Raw genomic sequence first — 19082 nt, 5'->3', positions numbered from 1 at the left:
AGGCCAGTCCCAAAAGGGCACCAGGTCTACTTCACCAACAAAGGGAAAAGCTAGCGCGGGACTGTGAATAGGTGCCTCCTACAGCATCCACGCCCAGGTAGGGCGGGATCAGGGAGGCTTTAAATCAAAGCCGCGAAGTTTGAATAAAATCTTCTTTAACTGCAGTTTACCAACTCCGTGTCGTTACTTCTGCGCTGCATGTAGTACACCGTTACAGTGCTTTATTCCTTCTACAAAAGTGCATGACCATACACTTCCCTACACTGTATTCCTTCTCCCACTTTCCCACTCTGAATAGTCTCAAGTCCTTCTGCCCTCCAGCTCTCTTCAGACAGTGGTATCTGCAAAATGCTGTCAGAGAAGGTGATAGGAGAAATATGATCCATATTGTAGTAGTCAACTGAAAAGTCTTGTCAATTTCTATTCACAGATGTTGCCTGACATTCTGTTCCTCCAGCATTTTGTTTGTTGCATCAGAACAAGCCTCTTTGAACACAAATGGGGAAAATTGCATATTTTGGACCCATGCTCCGGAAGAATCAGAAATGATCAAAATTCCAATAGGACTTGTCAGCAAAGGTGTTTTCCCCTGGCTGCAATGTCTACAATTGTGATCACAATCCTCAGGTGTTAGCTTAAAAAAAACTTTCTTTGAGTAGTGAAATTTTATAATTTTCTATCCAGAGGCTGGGAAGGTACATTGTTGTTTTTCTGGCTGCTTTAAAGGACAAACTATAAATTGTACCTCCAAAAGTAATGTGGTAGTGTTCATGGACCATTCAAAAGTCTGATCACGGAGGGGAAGCAGTCTCAGAATCATTCAGTGTGCATTTTCAGTCTCCGGTACCTGTTCCCTGATGACAACCGGGGGTTGTTCCTGATGGTGATGCCAATGTTTTGGGGTGTTGCCTTTGTGTGGAGGGCTGTGCCCATGAGGAGCTTGGCTGAGCCTATAAGCCCACTGCAGCTTCTTGCAATTCTCTGGATTGGAGCTTCCATATTAGGTGGTTAGGCAAACAGTCAGAATGCTCTCCACCCTACATCTATAGAATTTTTAAATATTTTTGATTACCGAAATAATTCCTCAAACTCCTAAAGAAGTAGAGCCACTAACATGCCTTTTGTGATTGCATCAATGTTGGGTCCAGGATAGATCCTGTGAGATGTTGACACCTAGGAATTTGAAACTGCTCATGCTTCAGTGAGGGCTGGTGTTCTCCTGACTTCTGAAGTCTATAATTATTTCCTTAGTCTTTCTGGTGTTGTGCCTGAAATAGTTGTTGTGACACCACTAATCTCTTGGCTCATCACCACCTGAGATACAGCCAACAACATTTGGAGTAGGATTGGTGTCTAATGAATGGGGGCTTTGTGATCAACAGTAATCAATATCTTGATTTGCTGAAGAGTCTGATCCTTCTATGACTGAGGCTGATGGCCTCTCTGGTATTTCTTATAGTCTTAAAGGTTTCTTAATCCTTTATTATTGATGCTGGTTAACTTCTATCCTTTGGGATTCTTACTCAGCACTTAATAGAACAGTGTTCTATTTGGGTAAATAATAAACTGTCAAACATTTCGTTCTAGTGCATGATAATTCTCTTTTCTCCACAGAACTCCAAATGTCGCAGTTCATTTTCTTCTTCGCAGGAAATTGAAGGGTTCAAGCGCCTTGATCGCCAGTTTGCCCAGTTCAATGATTACAACTTTGTCTTTACCAGTTATGTCAAGCATTGTCAACGACAGCAGAATTGAATAGCAAAAATGAAAAAGCGGAAGAAGAAAATGTGCAAAGAAACTTGTGGGAGTTCTCTAGTTCAGGGTAGCAAGGGCCAAACTTCACACTGCCACTGTTCTATCAATTTTGTAGGCCCAATATGTAATCTTAGAATTGTGTCAAGTTTGAAATGTAACAGTTATTGTAACAAAATTGATATCTTGCATGAATGCTCTTTTCTCTGTTTAGGTTTGCTAAGCCATTCTTGCTGTGGTATTGAAGTGCATGTAGAACAGTTCAGTGCTTATTGGTTACAGTTATATAACAATTGCAAACTTATAAATGTGTGGGGTGTAGGTTTTCTACAGGTGACGCCAAAAATTCTCCACAGACAAGGTTTTCGTCCTCATTAGATGTCATCCCTGGCATGCTTAGCATTTGTTCAGTTTCCTTTCATTCCAACTTAAATCTGTTTCTAGCTGTTGATCAATTTTCCATGCACACTCCACACTGGGATGTTTTCAGAATTTGGATTAAGTTATTATTTTATGGTAGATTTTTGTTACTGGTGCTTATTTGATTTTATCATTTTACTTGGGTAAGATTCATTTAAGGTGAAAATTTGCTGCATAATGTTTTTATCACCTGTTTAATTGACTGAAAAGATGTTTAACATGTTAGTTTAAGCATGTTGGGAATCACTGCCAACTATCTTTTGTGAGCTCAATTCAACAGATGTGTAACTTGTAATAATACTTTTTTTTTAAGCAGAAAAGCCCATTATTAATTAGGATAATAACCCAACAACTCGTTTTTAATTTCTTTATCACTTGGTACAACTTTTTTTTTTATTTTAAATTTGTATCCTGTTAGTATGAACATAAATAACAAAAATGTGCCCAAAAGGCATGATCACATATTTGCTTACAATGGTGTTGGCTGATTGCTACTGATCTGTTTTGGGCTGACTTAGCTCAATTGTTTGGATCTTGAGTGTATGATGTGGCATTGTTCATATTTAAGAGACGAATGTAATTTTGGTTTGCTTGCTGTTTATAAATCATTACAAACTAATTTCTTCAAATTTGGTTGTTAAATGCTATGATAACACTTCAAAGGGTGAGGTTTCAGTTTTAATAAAACTAGCTTCACAATGGTTTGGTTTGGCATTGAAAAATGATCCATTAAAGGTGGTGAGCTCTCAAGTGGACCAATCATTTTTGTGAAATTAAAAAGAATACTCGACCTTGATTGTGAGCACACATCCTCAAGCCTTAAGTTATCAAAACCATTTGATTCCATTTATGAGCTGCTGTATACATTGCAGTGTTTGGCTAACTTTAGCACTTGTTTGAAAAAATTGTTGTCTAATGGTTGCCTGTACACAGAAAGATGAAGATACTAACTTGTTGGTACTTGTACCTGCTGAGGGGAAATTTTGGCGCCATGAAAAAATTTAATGCCATGTTTAAATATTTAATTCAAGTTCTGAAATCTTTTAACTGTACCACAAGATGCGTCAATAAATTTTAAGACTTGAGATCTACTAATTTCATTTGGATATGCTTGAGTTTTTGACCGGTTTTTCTGTCTGATTGTATCAGAAGTCTCCACATTTGCCATGTGGAAATTGAAAAATTAAAGCTGAAATATTTGAAATGGGTGGGACAAAGACAAAAAAAACTTGACATAAGGCAGCATCCTGGTAAATCTCCTCTGCACACTCTAAAGCTTAAACACTTTTATAAAAATGAGGTGACAACTCTGAACACAATATTCCAAGTATAGTCAAAATCAGGATTTTATGGAGCTACCCCATTACCTCAGCTCTTAAATTCAATCCCCAGACACGTTAAGGCCAACATAATATCAGATGAGAGGGGAGAAGATTTACCAAATGCTGGGGAGGCGAGTGCCAATGATATAACAAATTAGAAAGAACTGCAGCTTTCTGCAATCCTGTGCAATAACCACTTAACAGCTGATGCAACAAGTTACAATGCTCTACATTCTACATCTGTAGAAACTCGTGTTACGTATTCAGCCAACAATAAATATGAGTTCGGCAAGGGTTTTCTATAACAAACAACACGTTTATTAAACACAGAAAACAAACCCCCCCCCAAAAGTAAACCAACACTAACGTAACCGGAAACCAACTGCGGTGCGGCAGCTCAAACAGTTCTTAAAGCGATATTGCAAAAACAGTTCTTTAAAGTGCTATTGCCAGAAGTTCGATATGCTCACAGTCCATTTAAAAAGAGAGACTTTATAAGACGATTTGAATTCTTTGCTTCGATCCCCGACGTCGAACTTCCCACGAAGAATTTACGAAACGAAACGGCTTAAAGGCACTGACCTTTCCTTCCTCACTATCTTCAATCCTTTCTGGTACACCCCAGGGATTAACGCGAAGATAGTCAACGAATCCTTCCAAATAAGGATCAAACAAAGGTCGAAATCCGATTCACCATAGAAAGCGATTCTCCTCGATCTTTAACACCCGAACTTCTATCTTCACTCTCCACTGTCCCGAACTAGCAGAATCGTAAAGAACCTGCTGGCAATGACCTTTTAAACTTTAGGCAATAGATAAAAATTTCATCCTTCAACTAAACTGCGTCATCTCTTAAATCACGCAGTGGCATAAAATCTACTCGGCAACTCCAGCCACGAACTGCCCCTCCTCACAGGGTGGGGTCTACCTTTTATAACCTGTGAAAAAAAACGTCACATGATCTCTACTGGCGGGAAAATTATGTCACTCCACCATCGAAGGACCATTACCCCAGTCCAGTAAAGCTTCGGTCCCAGTCACGTGACAAGGGCACGTAACACTCGTCAATCTCTAGTAACATAACAAGTCACCTCAAGCTACTGCAATAGTAGTGACTCTGGTGCTTTGACGATTGCCCCAAATGAGAGACTTCGAGAAGTAGCAACACCCAGGAAACATGGAAGTGTTTTAATCTGTGCTTAATTGCTTGTTGAGGACTGGCATGCGTTCCTGTGGATTCCCATCAGAGAAATCTACAATTAGTTATTCTTAAAGATGTGTAAGAGGGTTGTGAGACAAAAACCAGCTGATCGTTCATTTCTGTATAACATGATAGAAAAATTGTCACAGATAAATAAGCCAACGGTGTCTGAGCTATGCCGAAACAGACGGTAGTTGGGGGCGAGAAAATACATCATTGAGCTAAGGCCGCATCCTTAAAGAAAAGGTGGTAACGGTCAGCGAGGAGATGTTGTTTCTGATCAGCAATAGTTCTACTCAGAAAGAGGACGAGGTGAGAAACGCACTGCCGGCTCTGAGCAGACAACGCTAAGAACTACAGCTCCTTCCTGCAGCACAGAGGGCTGGCTCTGCGTGGCAGAATCTCCTCTGAATACCAGACGGTCGGACAGGCAGTCAGCACACGCGCCTGCCCAGGTGAGGACGGTTAGCTCAGTTGGTCAGAGCGTGGTGCGAATAACGCTAAGGTCGTGGGTTCGATCCCCATACTGTTCAAGCCACGCCTTTCCTTTAGCCGGGTTGCAGTCTGAGCGTGCCTCTGCCCGCCACCATCCACTATCCTTTGCCAATGTAGGACAGGGCTGAGAGAGTGCTCAAGCAGACAAGCAGGCACTTCGTCCCACTAGTCCGAACCCAGCCGTCATTATCCCAGTGTGCAGGAGCAAGAGACGTGGGAACTGAATGAATCTGGCCATTACACCCATGAGAATTGGGCCGATGAATTAGCCCACTGTCTCTATTTGAAGACCCTGCTGATCAAGCGCCAATGACATCGCCAGTGACAGTGGCGTCCAATAAATGTCCACGAGCACAGGCCTCTGCTCGACCAACTACTCCTCAACATGTGCTCCGGCTGCGGCCTCTGCTGCTAGACAGCTCCTCGATTGGACCTTTCAATGTTTGCAAGCTTTCGACGAGATGGAAGCTCAGACAGACGCAGGGCCAAGAAACGTGCATTGCCAGGCTTGTGACTCGAGGCGATGAACTTTGCAACTTCGGAGGTGGCACTGAATCCGTGATCAAGCGACAGAAGGTCCTTGAGGTGCTTGAAGATGCAGGAGGTCTGCAAAGGCGTGATCTCGCGTGCAGGGGGACAAGGAAAAGAGCGTGTGGTTGAAGAGGGCGTCAGCCTTGCCAAAGGTAAGGTGGTGTTAATGAGGTAGGCTGCAGCGGCTGCAGAGCGCTGTGTGCAGGGAGTGGTAGGCAGAGAGTAGAGTAAAGGCGAGGAAAGGGGAAGAGTGCTGGGCGAAAGCAGCGGCGTCCTGGGCAGTGAGAGAGGTGTGTGTGGGTAGTGGGGACGCGAGAGATAGAGGGCTGATTGTGAGGTGGTGGCAATTGTGAGCAGGCAGCAGTGCAGTGCGGTGGAGCAGAGTGAATAGTGAGGAGAGGAGGGCAGTTGAGAGAGGAGATGTGAAAAGGAGAGTGAAGATGGGTGTAGGGAGTGAGTGAATGGGCTGTGAGGGTAAGGTAAGAGACGAAGGCAGAGAAGTGGAGAAGAGAAGAGAGGAGAAGAGAGGGGCAGCGGCTGGGAAGTTGAGAGTGCAGGCATGCGGCTGAAGTAGTGTGAGCAGCAGAGTGCTGCTGCCTACGGCCATACTAGCCTGAAAACGCCCGATCTCGTCTGATCTCGGAAGCTAAGCAGGCTCAGGCCTGGTTAGTACTTGGATGGGAGACCGCCTGGGAATACCAGGTGCCGTAGGCTTTTGCTACTCTCACCAACTGTGCCCACTAGGAGCTGCTCTCTCTTTTGCTCTCTCTCTCTCACTCTCTCGCTGTCTCTCTCTCTCTCTCTCTCTCTCTCGCTGTCTCTCACTCTCTCTCTCGCCCTCTGTCACCTGCACTATACTATCCGCACTCCTTTTGCCACACATTCCACAATCGCAGGCACCCTGCTCCTCCTGTCAGGGCGCAAGAATCTGCTTTTGCTCAGCAGCCAACTGCACTTACATCCTGGCATCCTTCAGTGACTCCTCCTTACCGCCGCGCTTCACAACTCTCCTACTGCCTGCTCTCACTCTCGTCCAGCCGAGCAAGCCGCCAGGCAGGCAGGGAGCTACGCAGCAAGTGGCAAGGGAAAAATCTGGCTTGCGCAAAGCGCTCCTGTCTGCAGGAGCATGAGAGGTGGGAAGAGAATGAATGAGAGCATTAAACACATCTTAATTGTGCCGAAGAATTATCTGAGTCTGTTTTTTTGAAGCTGATCTAGAAGGAAATGGCAGTGTGGTTGAAGAGGGCGTCAGCCGTGCCAAAGGTAAGGTGGTGTTAATGAGGTAGGCTGGAGCGGCTGCAGAGCGCTGTTTGCAGTGAGTGGTAGGCGGAGAGTAGAGTAAAGGGGAAGAGTGATGGGCGAATGGAGTGTTGGCCTGGGCAGTGAGAGAGGTGTGTAGGGGGTTAGGGTAAGAGAGCTGATTGTGAGGTGATGGCTATTGTGAGTAGGCAGCAGTGCAGTGCGGTGGAGCAGAGTGAATAGTGAGGAGAGGAGGGCAGTAGAGAGAGGAGATGTGAAAAGGAGAGTGAAGTTGGGTGTAGGGTGTGAGTGAATGGGCTGTGAGGGTAAGGTAAGAGACGAAGGCAGAGAAGTGGAGAAGAGAGGAGAAGAGAGGGGCAGCGGCTGGGAAGTTGAGAGTGGTGGCATGCGGCTGAAGTAGTGTGAGGAGCAGAGTGCTGCTGCCTACGGCCATACTAGCCTGAAAACGCCCGATCTCGTCTGATCTCGGAAGCTAAGCAGGCTCAGGCCTGGTTAGTACTTGGATGGGAGACCGCCTGGGAATACCAGGTGCCGTAGGCTTTTGCTGCTCTCACCAACTGTGCCCACTAGGAGCTGCTCTCTCTTTTGCTCTCTCTCTCTCACTCTCTCGCTGTCTCTCTCTCTCTCTCTCTCTCGCCCTCTGTCACCTGCACTATACTATCCGCACTCCTTTTGCCACACAGTCCACAAACGCAGGCACCCTGCTCCTGCTGTCAGGGCGCAAGAATCTGCTTTTGCTCAGCAGCCTACTGCACTTAGATCCTGGCATCCTTCAGTGACTCCTCCTTACCGCCGCGCTTCACAACTCTCCTACTGCCTGCTCTGACTCTCGTCCAGCCGAGCAAGCCGCCAGGCAGGCAGGCAGCTACGCAGCAAGTGGCAAGGCAGAAGATGGCTTGCGCAAAATGCCCATTCTCAGCTTTGCTTCAGCCTTTGCCATCTGAGCAGCCATCATCAATGGCCACAGTTGCTGGCCGCCGTTAAGCAGGCTGGCCCTGTGTGGAACAGGCTGCTCTGAGTAGGCTCTGATGTCTGAGACTGAGCAGCCGGTGCCTCTGCAGAGCCTCGGACTGGTGGTGAGCACACGCAGCTCACCCAGGTGAGGACGGTTAGCTCAGTTGGTCAGAGCGTGGTGCTAATAACGCCAAGGTCGTGGGTTCGATCCCCATACTGTCCAAGCCACGCCTTTCCTTTAGCCGGGCTGCAGTCTGAGCGTGCCTCTGCCCGCCACCATCCACTATCCTTTGCCAATGTAGGACAGGGCTGAGAGAGTGCTCAAGCAGACAAGCAGGCACTTCGTCCCACTAGTCCGAACCCAGCCGTCATTATCCCAGTGTGCAGGAGCAAGAGACGTGGGAACTGAATGAATCTGGCCATTACACCCATGAGAATTGGGCCGATGAATTAGCCCACTGTCTCTATTTGAAGACCCTGCTGATCAAGCGCCAATGACATAGCCAGTGACACTGGCGTCCAATGAATGTCCACAAGCACAGGCCTCTGCTCGACCAACTACTCCTCAACATGTGCTCCGGCTGCGGCCTCTGCTGCTAGACAGCTCCTCGATTGGACCTTTCAATGTTTGCAAGCTTTCGACGAGATGGAAGCTCAGGCGGACGCAGGGCCAAGAAACGTGCATTGCCAGGCTTGTGACACGAGGCGATGAACTTTGCAACTTCGGAGGTGGCACTGAATCCGTGATCAAGCGACAGAAGGTCCTTGAGGTGCTTGAAGATGCAGGACGTCTGCAAAGGCGTGATCTCGCGTGCAGGGGGACAAGGAAAAGAGCGTGTGGTTGAAGAGGGCGTCAGCCTTACCAAGGGTAAGGTGGTGTTAATGAGGTAGGCTGGAGCGGCGGCAGAGCGCTGTGTGCAGGGAGTGGTAGGCAGAGAGTAGAGTTAAGTCGAGGAAAGGGGAAGAGTGCTGGGCGAAAGCAGCGGCGTCCTGGGCAGTGAGAGAGGTGTGTGTGGGTAGTGGGGACGCGAGAGATAGAGGGCTGATTGTGAGGTGGTGGCAATTGTGAGCAGCCAGCAGTGCAGTGCGGTGGAGCAGAGTGAATAGTGAGGAGAGGAGGGCAGTTGAGAGAGGAGATGTGAAAAGGAGAGTGAAGATGGGTGTAGGGAGTGAGTGAATGGGCTGTGAGGGTAAGGTAAGAGACGAAGGCAGAGAAGTGGAGAAGAGAAGAGAAGAGAAGAGAAGAGAGAAGAAGAGAGGGGCAGCGGCTGGGAAGTTGAGAGTGGTGGCATGCGGCTGAAGTAGTGTGAGGAGCAGAGTGCTGCTGCCTACGGCCATACTAGCCTGAAAACGCCCGATCTCGTCTGATCTCGGAAGCTAAGCAGGCTCAGGCCTGGTTAGTACTTGGATGGGAGACCGCCTGGGAATACCAGGTGCCGTAGGCTTTTGCTGCTTTCCCCAACTGTGCCCACTAGGAGCTGCGCTCTCTCTCTCTCTCGCTGTCTCTCTCTCTCTCTCTCTCCATCTCTCTCTCTCTCGCCCTCTGTCACCTGCACTATACTATCCGTACTCCTTTTGCCACACAGTCCACAAACGCAGGCACCCTGCTCCTGCTGTCAGGGCGCAAGAATCTGCTTTTGCTCAGCAGCCTACTGCACTTACATCCTGGCATCCTTCAGTGACTCCTCCTTACCGCCGCGCTTCACAACTCTCCTACTGCCTGCTCTCACTCTCGTCCAGCCGAGCAAGCCGCCGGGCAGGCAGGGAGCTACGCAGCAAGTGGCAAGGGAAAAATCTGGCTTGCGCAAAGCGCTCCTGTCTGCAGGAGCATGAGAGGTGGGAAGAGAATGAATGAGAGCATTAAACACATCTTAATTGTGCCGAAGAATTATCTGAGTCTGTTTTTTTGAAGCTGATCTAGAAGGAAATGGCAGTGTGGTTGAAGAGGGCGTCAGCCGTGCCAAAGGTAAGGTGGTGTTAATGAGGTAGGCTGGAGCGGCTGCAGAGCGCTGTTTGCAGTGAGTGGTAGGCGGAGAGTAGAGTAAAGGGGAAGAGTGATGGGCGAATGGAGTGTTGGCCTGGGCAGTGAGAGAGGTGTGTGTGGGTAGTGGGGACGCGAGAGATAGAGGGCTGATTGTGAGGTGGTGGCAATTGTGAGCAGCCAGCAGTGCAGTGCGGTGGAGCAGAGTGAATAGTGAGGAGAGGAGGGCAGTTGAGAGAGGAGATGTGAAAAGGAGAGTGAAGTTGGGTGTAGGGTGTGAGTGAATGGGCTGTGAGGGTAAGGTAAGAGACGAAGGCAGAGAAGTGGAGAAGAGAAGAGAGGAGAAGAGAGGGGCAGCGGCTGGTAAGTTGAGAGTGGTGGCATGCGGCTGAAGTAGTGTGAGGAGCAGAGTGCTGCTGCCTACGGCCATACTAGCCTGAAAACGCCCGATCTCGTCTGATCTCGGAAGCTAAGCAGGCTCAGGCCTGGTTAGTACTTGGATGGGAGACCGCCTGGGAATACCAGGTGCCGTAGGCTTTTGCTGCTTTCCCCAACTGTGCCCACTAGGAGCTGCGCTCTCTCTCTCTCTCGCTGTCTCTCTCTCTCTCTCTCTCCATCTCTCTCTCTCTCGCCCTCTGTCACCTGCACTATACTATCCGTACTCCTTTTGCCACACAGTCCACAAACGCAGGCACCCTGCTCCTGCTGTCAGGGCGCAAGAATCTGCTTTTGCTCAGCAGCCTACTGCACTTAGATCCTGGCATTCTTCAGTGACTCCTCCTTACCGCCGCGCTTCACAACTCTCCTACTGCCTGCTCTCACTCTCGTCCAGCCGAGCAAGCCGCCGGGCAGGCAAGGAGCTACGCAGCAAGTGGCAAGGGAAAAATCTGGCTTGCGCAAAGCGCTCCTGTCTGCAGGAGCATGAGAGGTGGGAAGAGAATGAATGAGAGCATTAAACACATCTTAATTGTGCCGAAGAATTATCTGAGTCTGTTTTTTTGAAGCTGATCTAGAAGGAAATGGCAGTGTGGTTGAAGAGGGCGTCAGCCGTGCCAAAGGTAAGGTGGTGTTAATGAGGTAGGCTGGAGCGGCTGCAGAGCGCTGTTTGCAGTGAGTGGTAGGCGGAGAGTAGAGTAAAGGGGAAGAGTGATGGGCGAATGGAGTGTTGGCCTGGGCAGTGAGAGAGGTGTGTGTGGGTAGTGGGGACGCGAGAGATAGAGGGCTGATTGTGAGGTGGTGGCAATTGTGAGCAGCCAGCAGTGCAGTGCGGTGGAGCAGAGTGAATAGTGAGGAGAGGAGGGCAGTTGAGAGAGGAGATGTGAAAAGGAGAGTGAAGGGTGTAGGGTGTGAGTGAATGGGCTGTGAGGGTAAGGTAAGAGACGAAGGCAGAGAAGTGGAGAAGAGAAGAGAGGAGAAGAGAGGGGCAGCGGCTGGGAAGTTGAGAGTGCAGGCATGCGGCTGAAGTAATGTGAGCAGCAGAGTGCTGCTGCCTACGGCCATACTAGCCTGAAAACGCCCGATCTCGTCTGATCTCGGAAGCTAAGCAGGCTCAGGCCTGGTTAGTACTTGGATGGGAGACCGCCTGGGAATACCAGGTGCCGTAGGCTTTTGCTGCTCTCACCAACTGTGCCCACTAGGAGCAGCTCTCTCTTTTGCTCTCTCTCTCTCTCTCTCTCTCTCTCTCTCTCTCTCTCTCTCTCTCTCTCTCTCTCTCTCTCTCCATCTCTCTCTCTCTCGCCCTCTGTCACCTGCACTATACTATCCGCACTCCTTTTGCCACACAGTCCACAAACGCAGGCACCCTGCTCCTGCTGACAGGGCGGAAGAATCTGCTTTTGCTCAGCAGCCTACTGCACTTACATCCTGGCATCCTTCAGTGACTCCTCCTTACCGCCGCGCTTCACAACTCTCCTACTGCCTGCTCTCACTCTCGTCCAGCCGAGCAAGCCGCCAGGCAGGCAGGGAGCTACGCAGCAAGTGGCAAGGGAAAAATCTGGCTTGCGCAAAGCGCTCCTGTCTGCAGGAGCATGAGAGGTGGGAAGAGAATGAATGAGACCATTAAACACATCTTAATTGTGCCGAAGAATTATCTGAGTGTCATTATTTGAAGCTGATCTGGAAGGAAATGGCAGTGTGGTTGAAGAGGGCGTCAGCCGTGCCAAAGGTAAGGTGGTGTTAATGAGGTAGGCTGGAGCGGCTGCAGAGCGCTGTTTGCAGTGAGTGGTAGGCGGAGAGTAGAGTAAAGGGGAAGAGTGATGGGCGAATGGAGTGTTGGCCTGGGCAGTGAGAGAGATGTGTAGGGGGTTAGGGTAAGAGAGCTGATTGTGAGGTGATGGCTATTGTGAGTAGGCAGCAGTGCAGTGCGGTGGAGCAGAGTGAACAGTGAGGAGAGGAGGGCAGTAGAGAGAGGAGATGTGAAAAGGAGAGTGAAGTTGGGTGTAGGGTGTGAGTGAATGGGCTGTGAGGGTAAGGTAAGAGACGAAGGCAGAGAAGTGGAGAAGAGAGGAGAAGAGAGGGTCAGCGGCTGGGAAGTTGAGAGTGGTGGCATGCGGCTGAAGTAGTGTGAGGAGCAGTGTGCTGCTGCCTACGGCCATACTAGCCTGAAAACGCCCGATCTCGTCTGATCTCGGAAGCTAAGCAGGCTCAGGCCTGGTTAGTACTTGGATGGGAGACCGCCTGGGAATACCAGGTGCCGTAGGCTTTTGCTGCTCTCACCAACTGTGCCCACTAGGAGCTGCTCTCTCTTTTGCTCTCTCTCTCTCTCTCTCTCGCTGTCTCTCTCTCTCTCTCTCTCTCGCCCTCTGTCACCTGCACTATACTATCCGCACTCCTTTTGCCACACAGTCCACAAACGCAGGCACCCTGCTCCTGCTGTCAGGGCGCAAGAATCTGCTTTTGCTCAGCAGCCTACTGCACTTAGATCCTGGCATCCTTCAGTGACTCCTCCTTACCGCCGCGCTTCACAACTCTCCTACTGCCTGCTCTGACTCTCGTCCAGCCGAGCAAGCCGCCGGGCAGGCAGGCAGCTACGCAGCAAGTGGCAAGGCAGAAGATGGCTTGCGCAAAATGCCCATTCTCAGCTTTGCTTCAGCCTTTGCCATCTGAGCAGCCATCATCAATGGCCACTGTTGCTGGCCGCCGCTCAGCAGGCTGGCCCTGTGTGGAACAGGCTGCTCTGAGTAGGCTCTGATGTCTGAGACTGAGCAGCCGGTGCCTCTGCAGAGCCTCGGACTGGTGGTGAGCACACGCAGCTCACCCAGGTGAGGACGGTTAGCTCAGTTGGTCAGAGCGTGGTGCTAATAACGCCAAGGTCGTGGGTTCGATCCCCATACTGTTCAAGCCACGCCTTTCCTTTAGCCGGGCTGCAGTCTGAGCGTGCCTCTGCCCGCCACCATCCACTATCCTTTGCCAATGTAGGACAGGGCTGAGACAAGCAGGCACTTCGTCCCACTAGTCCGAACCCAGCCGTCATTATCCCAGTGTGCAGGAGCAAGAGACGTGGGAACTGAATGAATCTGGCCATTACACCCATGAGAATTGGGCCGATGAATTAGCCCACTGTCTCTATTTGAAGACCCTGCTGATCAAGCGCCAATGACATAGCCAGTGACACTGGCGTCCAATGAATGTCCACAAGCACAGGCCTCTGCTCGACCAACTACTCCTCAACATGTGCTCCGGCTGCGGCCTCTGCTGCTAGACAGCTCCTCGATTGGACCTTTCAATGTTTGCAAGCTTTCGACGAGATGGAAGCTCAGGCGGACGCAGGGCCAAGAAACGTGCATTGCCAGGCTTGTGACACGAGGCGATGAACTTTGCAACTTCGGAGGTGGCACTGAATCCGTGATCAAGCGACAGAAGGTCCTTGAGGTGCTTGAAGATGCAGGACGTCTGCAAAGGCGTGATCTCGCGTGCAGGGGGACAAGGAAAAGAGCGTGTGGTTGAAGAGGGCGTCAGCCTTACCAAGGGTAAGGTGGTGTTAATGAGGTAGGCTGGAGCGGCGGCAGAGCGCTGTGTGCAGGGAGTGGTAGGCAGAGAGTAGAGTTAAGTCGAGGAAAGGGGAAGAGTGCTGGGCGAAAGCAGCGGCGTCCTGGGCAGTGAGAGAGGTGTGTGTGGGTAGTGGGGACGCGAGAGATAGAGGGCTGATTGTGAGGTGGTGGCAATTGTGAGCAGCCAGCAGTGCAGTGCGGTGGAGCAGAGTGAATAGTGAGGAGAGGAGGGCAGTTGAGAGAGGAGATGTGAAAAGGAGAGTGAAGATGGGTGTAGGGAGTGAGTGAATGGGCTGTGAGGGTAAGGTAAGAGACGAAGGCAGAGAAGTGGAGAAGAGAAGAGAAGAGAAGAGAAGAGAGAAGAAGAGAGGGGCAGCGGCTGGGAAGTTGAGAGTGGTGGCATGCGGCTGAAGTAGTGTGAGGAGCAGAGTGCTGCTGCCTACGGCCATACTAGCCTGAAAACGCCCGATCTCGTCTGATCTCGGAAGCTAAGCAGGCTCAGGCCTGGTTAGTACTTGGATGGGAGACCGCCTGGGAATACCAGGTGCCGTAGGCTTTTGCTGCTTTCCCCAACTGTGCCCACTAGGAGCTGCGCTCTCTCTCTCTCTCTCGCTGTCTCTCTCTCTCTCTCTCCATCTCTCTCTCTCTCGCCCTCTGTCACCTGCACTATACTATCCGTACTCCTTTTGCCACACAGTCCACAAACGCAGGCACCCTGCTCCTGCTGTCAGGGCGCAAGAATCTGCTTTTGCTCAGCAGCCTACTGCACTTACATCCTGGCATCCTTCAGTGACTCCTCCTTACCGCCGCGCTTCACAACTCTCCTACTGCCTGCTCTCACTCTCGTCCAGCCGAGCAAGCCGCCGGGCAGGCAGGGAGCTACGCAGCAAGTGGCAAGGGAAAAATCTGGCTTGCGCAAAGCGCTCCTGTCTGCAGGAGCATGAGAGGTGGGAAGAGAATGAATGAGAGCATTAAACACATCTTAATTGTGCCGAAGAATTATCTGAGTCTGTTTTTTTGAAGCTGATCTAGAAGGAAATGGCAGTGTGGTTGAAGAGGGCGTCAGCCGTGCCAAAGGTAAGGTGGTGTTAATGAGGTAGGCTGGAGCGGCTGCAGAGCGCTGTTTGCAGTGAGTGGTAGGCGGAGAGTAGAGTAAAGGGGAAGAGTGATGGGCGAATGGAGTGTTGGCCTGGGCAGTGAGAGAGGTGTGTGTGGGTAGTGGGGACGCGAGAGATAGAGGGCTGATTGTGAGGTGGTGGCAATTGTGAGCAGCCAGCAGTGCAGTGCGGTGGAGCAGAGTGAATAGTGAGGAGAGGAGGGCAGTTGAGAGAGGAGATGTGAAAAGGAGAGTGAAGTTGGGTGTAGGGTGTGAGTGAATGGGCTGTGAGGGTAAGGTAAGAGACGAAGGCAGAGAAGTGGAGAAGAGAAGAGAGGAGAAGAGAGGGGCAGCGGCTGGTAAGTTGAGAGTGGTGGCATGCGGCTGAAGTAGTGTGAGGAGCAGAGTGCTGCTGCCTACGGCCATACTAGCCTGAAAACGCCCGATCTCGTCTGATCTCGGAAGCTAAGCAGGCTCAGGCCTGGTTAGTACTTGGATGGGAGACCGCCTGGGAATACCAGGTGCCGTAGGCTTTTGCTGCTTTCCCCAACTGTGCCCACTAGGAGCTGCGCTCTCTCTCTCTCTCGCTGTCTCTCTCTCTCTCTCTCTCCATCTCTCTCTCTCTCGCCCTCTGTCACCTGCACTATACTATCCGTACTCCTTTTGCCACACAGTCCACAAACGCAGGCACCCTGCTCCTGCTGTCAGGGCGCAAGAATCTGCTTTTGCTCAGCAGCCTACTGCACTTAGATCCTGGCATTCTTCAGTGACTCCTCCTTACCGCCGCGCTTCACAACTCTCCTACTGCCTGCTCTCACTCTCGTCCAGCCGAGCAAGCCGCCGGGCAGGCAAGGAGCTACGCAGCAAGTGGCAAGGGAAAAATCTGGCTTGCGCAAAGCGCTCCTGTCTGCAGGAGCATGAGAGGTGGGAAGAGAATGAATGAGAGCATTAAACACATCTTAATTGTGCCGAAGAATTATCTGAGTCTGTTTTTTTGAAGCTGATCTAGAAGGAAATGGCAGTGTGGTTGAAGAGGGCGTCAGCCGTGCCAAAGGTAAGGTGGTGTTAATGAGGTAGGCTGGAGCGGCTGCAGAGCGCTGTTTGCAGTGAGTGGTAGGCGGAGAGTAGAGTAAAGGGGAAGAGTGATGGGCGAATGGAGTGTTGGCCTGGGCAGTGAGAGAGGTGTGTGTGGGTAGTGGGGACGCGAGAGATAGAGGGCTGATTGTGAGGTGGTGGCAATTGTGAGCAGCCAGCAGTGCAGTGCGGTGGAGCAGAGTGAATAGTGAGGAGAGGAGGGCAGTTGAGAGAGGAGATGTGAAAAGGAGAGTGAAGGGTGTAGGGTGTGAGTGAATGGGCTGTGAGGGTAAGGTAAGAGACGAAGGCAGAGAAGTGGAGAAGAGAAGAGAGGAGAAGAGAGGGGCAGCGGCTGGGAAGTTGAGAGTGCAGGCATGCGGCTGAAGTAATGTGAGCAGCAGAGTGCTGCTGCCTACGGCCATACTAGCCTGAAAACGCCCGATCTCGTCTGATCTCGGAAGCTAAGCAGGCTCAGGCCTGGTTAGTACTTGGATGGGAGACCGCCTGGGAATACCAGGTGCCGTAGGCTTTTGCTGCTCTCACCAACTGTGCCCACTAGGAGCAGCTCTCTCTTTTGCTCTCTCTCTCTCTCTCTCTCTCTCTCTCTCTCTCTCTCTCTCTCTCTCTCTCTCTCTCTCTCTCCATCTCTCTCTCTCTCGCCCTCTGTCACCTGCACTATACTATCCGCACTCCTTTTGCCACACAGTCCACAAACGCAGGCACCCTGCTCCTGCTGACAGGGCGGAAGAATCTGCTTTTGCTCAGCAGCCTACTGCACTTACATCCTGGCATCCTTCAGTGACTCCTCCTTACCGCCGCGCTTCACAACTCTCCTACTGCCTGCTCTCACTCTCGTCCAGCCGAGCAAGCCGCCAGGCAGGCAGGGAGCTACGCAGCAAGTGGCAAGGGAAAAATCTGGCTTGCGCAAAGCGCTCCTGTCTGCAGGAGCATGAGAGGTGGGAAGAGAATGAATGAGACCATTAAACACATCTTAATTGTGCCGAAGAATTATCTGAGTGTCATTATTTGAAGCTGATCTGGAAGGAAATGGCAGTGTGGTTGAAGAGGGCGTCAGCCGTGCCAAAGGTAAGGTGGTGTTAATGAGGTAGGCTGGAGCGGCTGCAGAGCGCTGTTTGCAGTGAGTGGTAGGCGGAGAGTAGAGTAAAGGGGAAGAGTGATGGGCGAATGGAGTGTTGGCCTGGGCAGTGAGAGAGATGTGTAGGGGGTTAGGGTAAGAGAGCTGATTGTGAGGTGATGGCTATTGTGAGTAGGCAGCAGTGCAGTGCGGTGGAGCAGAGTGAACAGTGAGGAGAGGAGGGCAGTAGAGAGAGGAGATGTGAAAAGGAGAGTGAAGTTGGGTGTAGGGTGTGAGTGAATGGGCTGTGAGGGTAAGGTAAGAGACGAAGGCAGAGAAGTGGAGAAGAGAGGAGAAGAGAGGGTCAGCGGCTGGGAAGTTGAGAGTGGTGGCATGCGGCTGAAGTAGTGTGAGGAGCAGTGTGCTGCTGCCTACGGCCATACTAGCCTGAAAACGCCCGATCTCGTCTGATCTCGGAAGCTAAGCAGGCTCAGGCCTGGTTAGTACTTGGATGGGAGACCGCCTGGGAATACCAGGTGCCGTAGGCTTTTGCTGCTCTCACCAACTGTGCCCACTAGGAGCTGCTCTCTCTTTTGCTCTCTCTCTCTCTCTCTCTCGCTGTCTCTCTCTCTCTCTCTCTCTCGCCCTCTGTCACCTGCACTATACTATCCGCACTCCTTTTGCCACACAGTCCACAAACGCAGGCACCCTGCTCCTGCTGTCAGGGCGCAAGAATCTGCTTTTGCTCAGCAGCCTACTGCACTTAGATCCTGGCATCCTTCAGTGACTCCTCCTTACCGCCGCGCTTCACAACTCTCCTACTGCCTGCTCTCACTCTCGTCCAGCCGAGCAAGCCGCCAGGCAGGCAGGCAGCTACGCAGCAAGTGGCAAGGCAGAAGATGGCTTGCGCAAAATGCCCATTCTCAGCTTTGCTTCAGCCTTTGCCATCTGAGCAGCCATCATCAATGGCCACTGTTGCTGGCCGCCGCTCAGCAGGCTGGCCCTGTGTGGAACAGGCTGCTCTGAGTAGGCTCTGATGTCTGAGACTGAGCAGCCGGTGCCTCTGCAGAGCCTCGGACTGGTGGTGAGCACACGCAGCTCACCCAGGTGAGGACGGTTAGCTCAGTTGGTCAGAGCGTGGTGCTAATAACGCCAAGGTCGTGGGTTCGATCCCCATACTGTTCAAGCCACGCCTTTCCTTTAGCCGGGCTGCAGTCTGAGCGTGCCTCTGCCCGCCACCATCCACTATCCTTTGCCAATGTAGGACAGGGCTGAGACAAGCAGGCACTTCGTCCCACTAGTCCGAACCCAGCCGTCATTATCCCAGTGTGCAGGAGCAAGAGACGTGGGAACTGAATGAATCTGGCCATTACACCCATGAGAATTGGGCCGATGAATTAGCCCACTGTCTCTATTTGAAGACCCTGCTGATCAAGCGCCAATGACATAGCCAGTGACACTGGCGTCCAATGAATGTCCACAAGCACAGGCCTCTGCTCGACCAACTACTCCTCAACATGTGCTCCGGCTGCGGCCTCTGCTGCTAGACAGCTCCTCGATTGGACCTTTCAATGTTTGCAAGCTTTCGACGAGATGGAAGCTCAGGCGGACGCAGGGCCAAGAAACGTGCATTGCCAGGCTTGTGACACGAGGCGATGAACTTTGCAACTTCGGAGGTGGCACTGAATCCGTGATCAAGCGACAGAAGGTCCTTGAGGTGCTTGAAGATGCAGGACGTCTGCAAAGGCGTGATCTCGCGTGCAGGGGGACAAGGAAAAGAGCGTGTGGTTGAAGAGGGCGTCAGCCTTACCAAGGGTAAGGTGGTGTTAATGAGGTAGGCTGGAGCGGCGGCAGAGCGCTGTGTGCAGGGAGTGGTAGGCAGAGAGTAGAGTTAAGTCGAGGAAAGGGGAAGAGTGCTGGGCGAAAGCAGCG

The 19082-nt window shown here is 51.2% G+C and overlaps 1 protein-coding gene and 14 non-coding genes across 17 annotated transcripts in view; all 15 read left to right on the top strand.

Moving 5' to 3' along the window:
* amd1 (adenosylmethionine decarboxylase 1) overlaps positions 1-3272 on the top strand; it is a 35486-nt gene extending 32214 nt beyond the window's left edge. For all 3 annotated transcript variants that reach the window (XM_059982936.1, XM_059982935.1, XM_059982937.1), the window contains one exon: positions 1615-3272. In XM_059982936.1, coding sequence (XP_059838919.1) covers positions 1615-1755 — 141 coding nt within the window. In that variant the 3' untranslated portion in view covers positions 1756-3272. The remainder of the gene's footprint in view (positions 1-1614) is intronic.
* A 1882-nt stretch (positions 3273-5154) lies between these two features.
* Positions 5155-5228, top strand: trnai-aau (transfer RNA isoleucine (anticodon AAU)). The gene has a single exon. It is a non-coding gene; the product is annotated as a tRNA-Ile (tRNA).
* Positions 5229-6316: 1088 nt separating this feature from the next.
* Positions 6317-6435, top strand: LOC132401406 (5S ribosomal RNA). Its single transcript, XR_009514565.1, has one exon. It is a non-coding gene; the product is annotated as a 5S ribosomal RNA (ribosomal RNA).
* A 967-nt stretch (positions 6436-7402) lies between these two features.
* LOC132401405 (5S ribosomal RNA) lies at positions 7403-7521 on the top strand. Its single transcript, XR_009514564.1, has one exon. It is a non-coding gene; the product is annotated as a 5S ribosomal RNA (ribosomal RNA).
* A 563-nt stretch (positions 7522-8084) lies between these two features.
* trnai-aau (transfer RNA isoleucine (anticodon AAU)) lies at positions 8085-8158 on the top strand. The gene has a single exon. It is a non-coding gene; the product is annotated as a tRNA-Ile (tRNA).
* Positions 8159-9261: 1103 nt separating this feature from the next.
* On the top strand, positions 9262-9380 carry LOC132401404 (5S ribosomal RNA). Its single transcript, XR_009514563.1, has one exon. It is a non-coding gene; the product is annotated as a 5S ribosomal RNA (ribosomal RNA).
* Positions 9381-10334: 954 nt separating this feature from the next.
* LOC132401403 (5S ribosomal RNA) lies at positions 10335-10453 on the top strand. The gene has a single exon (XR_009514562.1). It is a non-coding gene; the product is annotated as a 5S ribosomal RNA (ribosomal RNA).
* A 951-nt stretch (positions 10454-11404) lies between these two features.
* Positions 11405-11523, top strand: LOC132401401 (5S ribosomal RNA). The gene has a single exon (XR_009514560.1). It is a non-coding gene; the product is annotated as a 5S ribosomal RNA (ribosomal RNA).
* A 975-nt stretch (positions 11524-12498) lies between these two features.
* On the top strand, positions 12499-12617 carry LOC132401400 (5S ribosomal RNA). Its single transcript, XR_009514559.1, has one exon. It is a non-coding gene; the product is annotated as a 5S ribosomal RNA (ribosomal RNA).
* A 563-nt stretch (positions 12618-13180) lies between these two features.
* On the top strand, positions 13181-13254 carry trnai-aau (transfer RNA isoleucine (anticodon AAU)). The gene has a single exon. It is a non-coding gene; the product is annotated as a tRNA-Ile (tRNA).
* Positions 13255-14342: 1088 nt separating this feature from the next.
* On the top strand, positions 14343-14461 carry LOC132401399 (5S ribosomal RNA). The gene has a single exon (XR_009514558.1). It is a non-coding gene; the product is annotated as a 5S ribosomal RNA (ribosomal RNA).
* Positions 14462-15415: 954 nt separating this feature from the next.
* On the top strand, positions 15416-15534 carry LOC132401398 (5S ribosomal RNA). The gene has a single exon (XR_009514557.1). It is a non-coding gene; the product is annotated as a 5S ribosomal RNA (ribosomal RNA).
* A 951-nt stretch (positions 15535-16485) lies between these two features.
* LOC132401397 (5S ribosomal RNA) lies at positions 16486-16604 on the top strand. Its single transcript, XR_009514556.1, has one exon. It is a non-coding gene; the product is annotated as a 5S ribosomal RNA (ribosomal RNA).
* A 975-nt stretch (positions 16605-17579) lies between these two features.
* LOC132401396 (5S ribosomal RNA) lies at positions 17580-17698 on the top strand. Its single transcript, XR_009514555.1, has one exon. It is a non-coding gene; the product is annotated as a 5S ribosomal RNA (ribosomal RNA).
* A 563-nt stretch (positions 17699-18261) lies between these two features.
* trnai-aau (transfer RNA isoleucine (anticodon AAU)) lies at positions 18262-18335 on the top strand. Its single transcript has one exon. It is a non-coding gene; the product is annotated as a tRNA-Ile (tRNA).
* The last annotated feature ends 747 nt before the right edge of the window (positions 18336-19082 follow it).

This window comes from Hypanus sabinus, chromosome 10 (genome assembly GCF_030144855.1).
Source record: "Hypanus sabinus isolate sHypSab1 chromosome 10, sHypSab1.hap1, whole genome shotgun sequence".
NCBI classification, from domain to species: domain Eukaryota; kingdom Metazoa; phylum Chordata; class Chondrichthyes; order Myliobatiformes; family Dasyatidae; genus Hypanus; species Hypanus sabinus.
The sequence above is the reverse complement of the archived record's forward strand: the minus strand, read 5'-3'. Positions and strand labels throughout refer to the sequence as shown.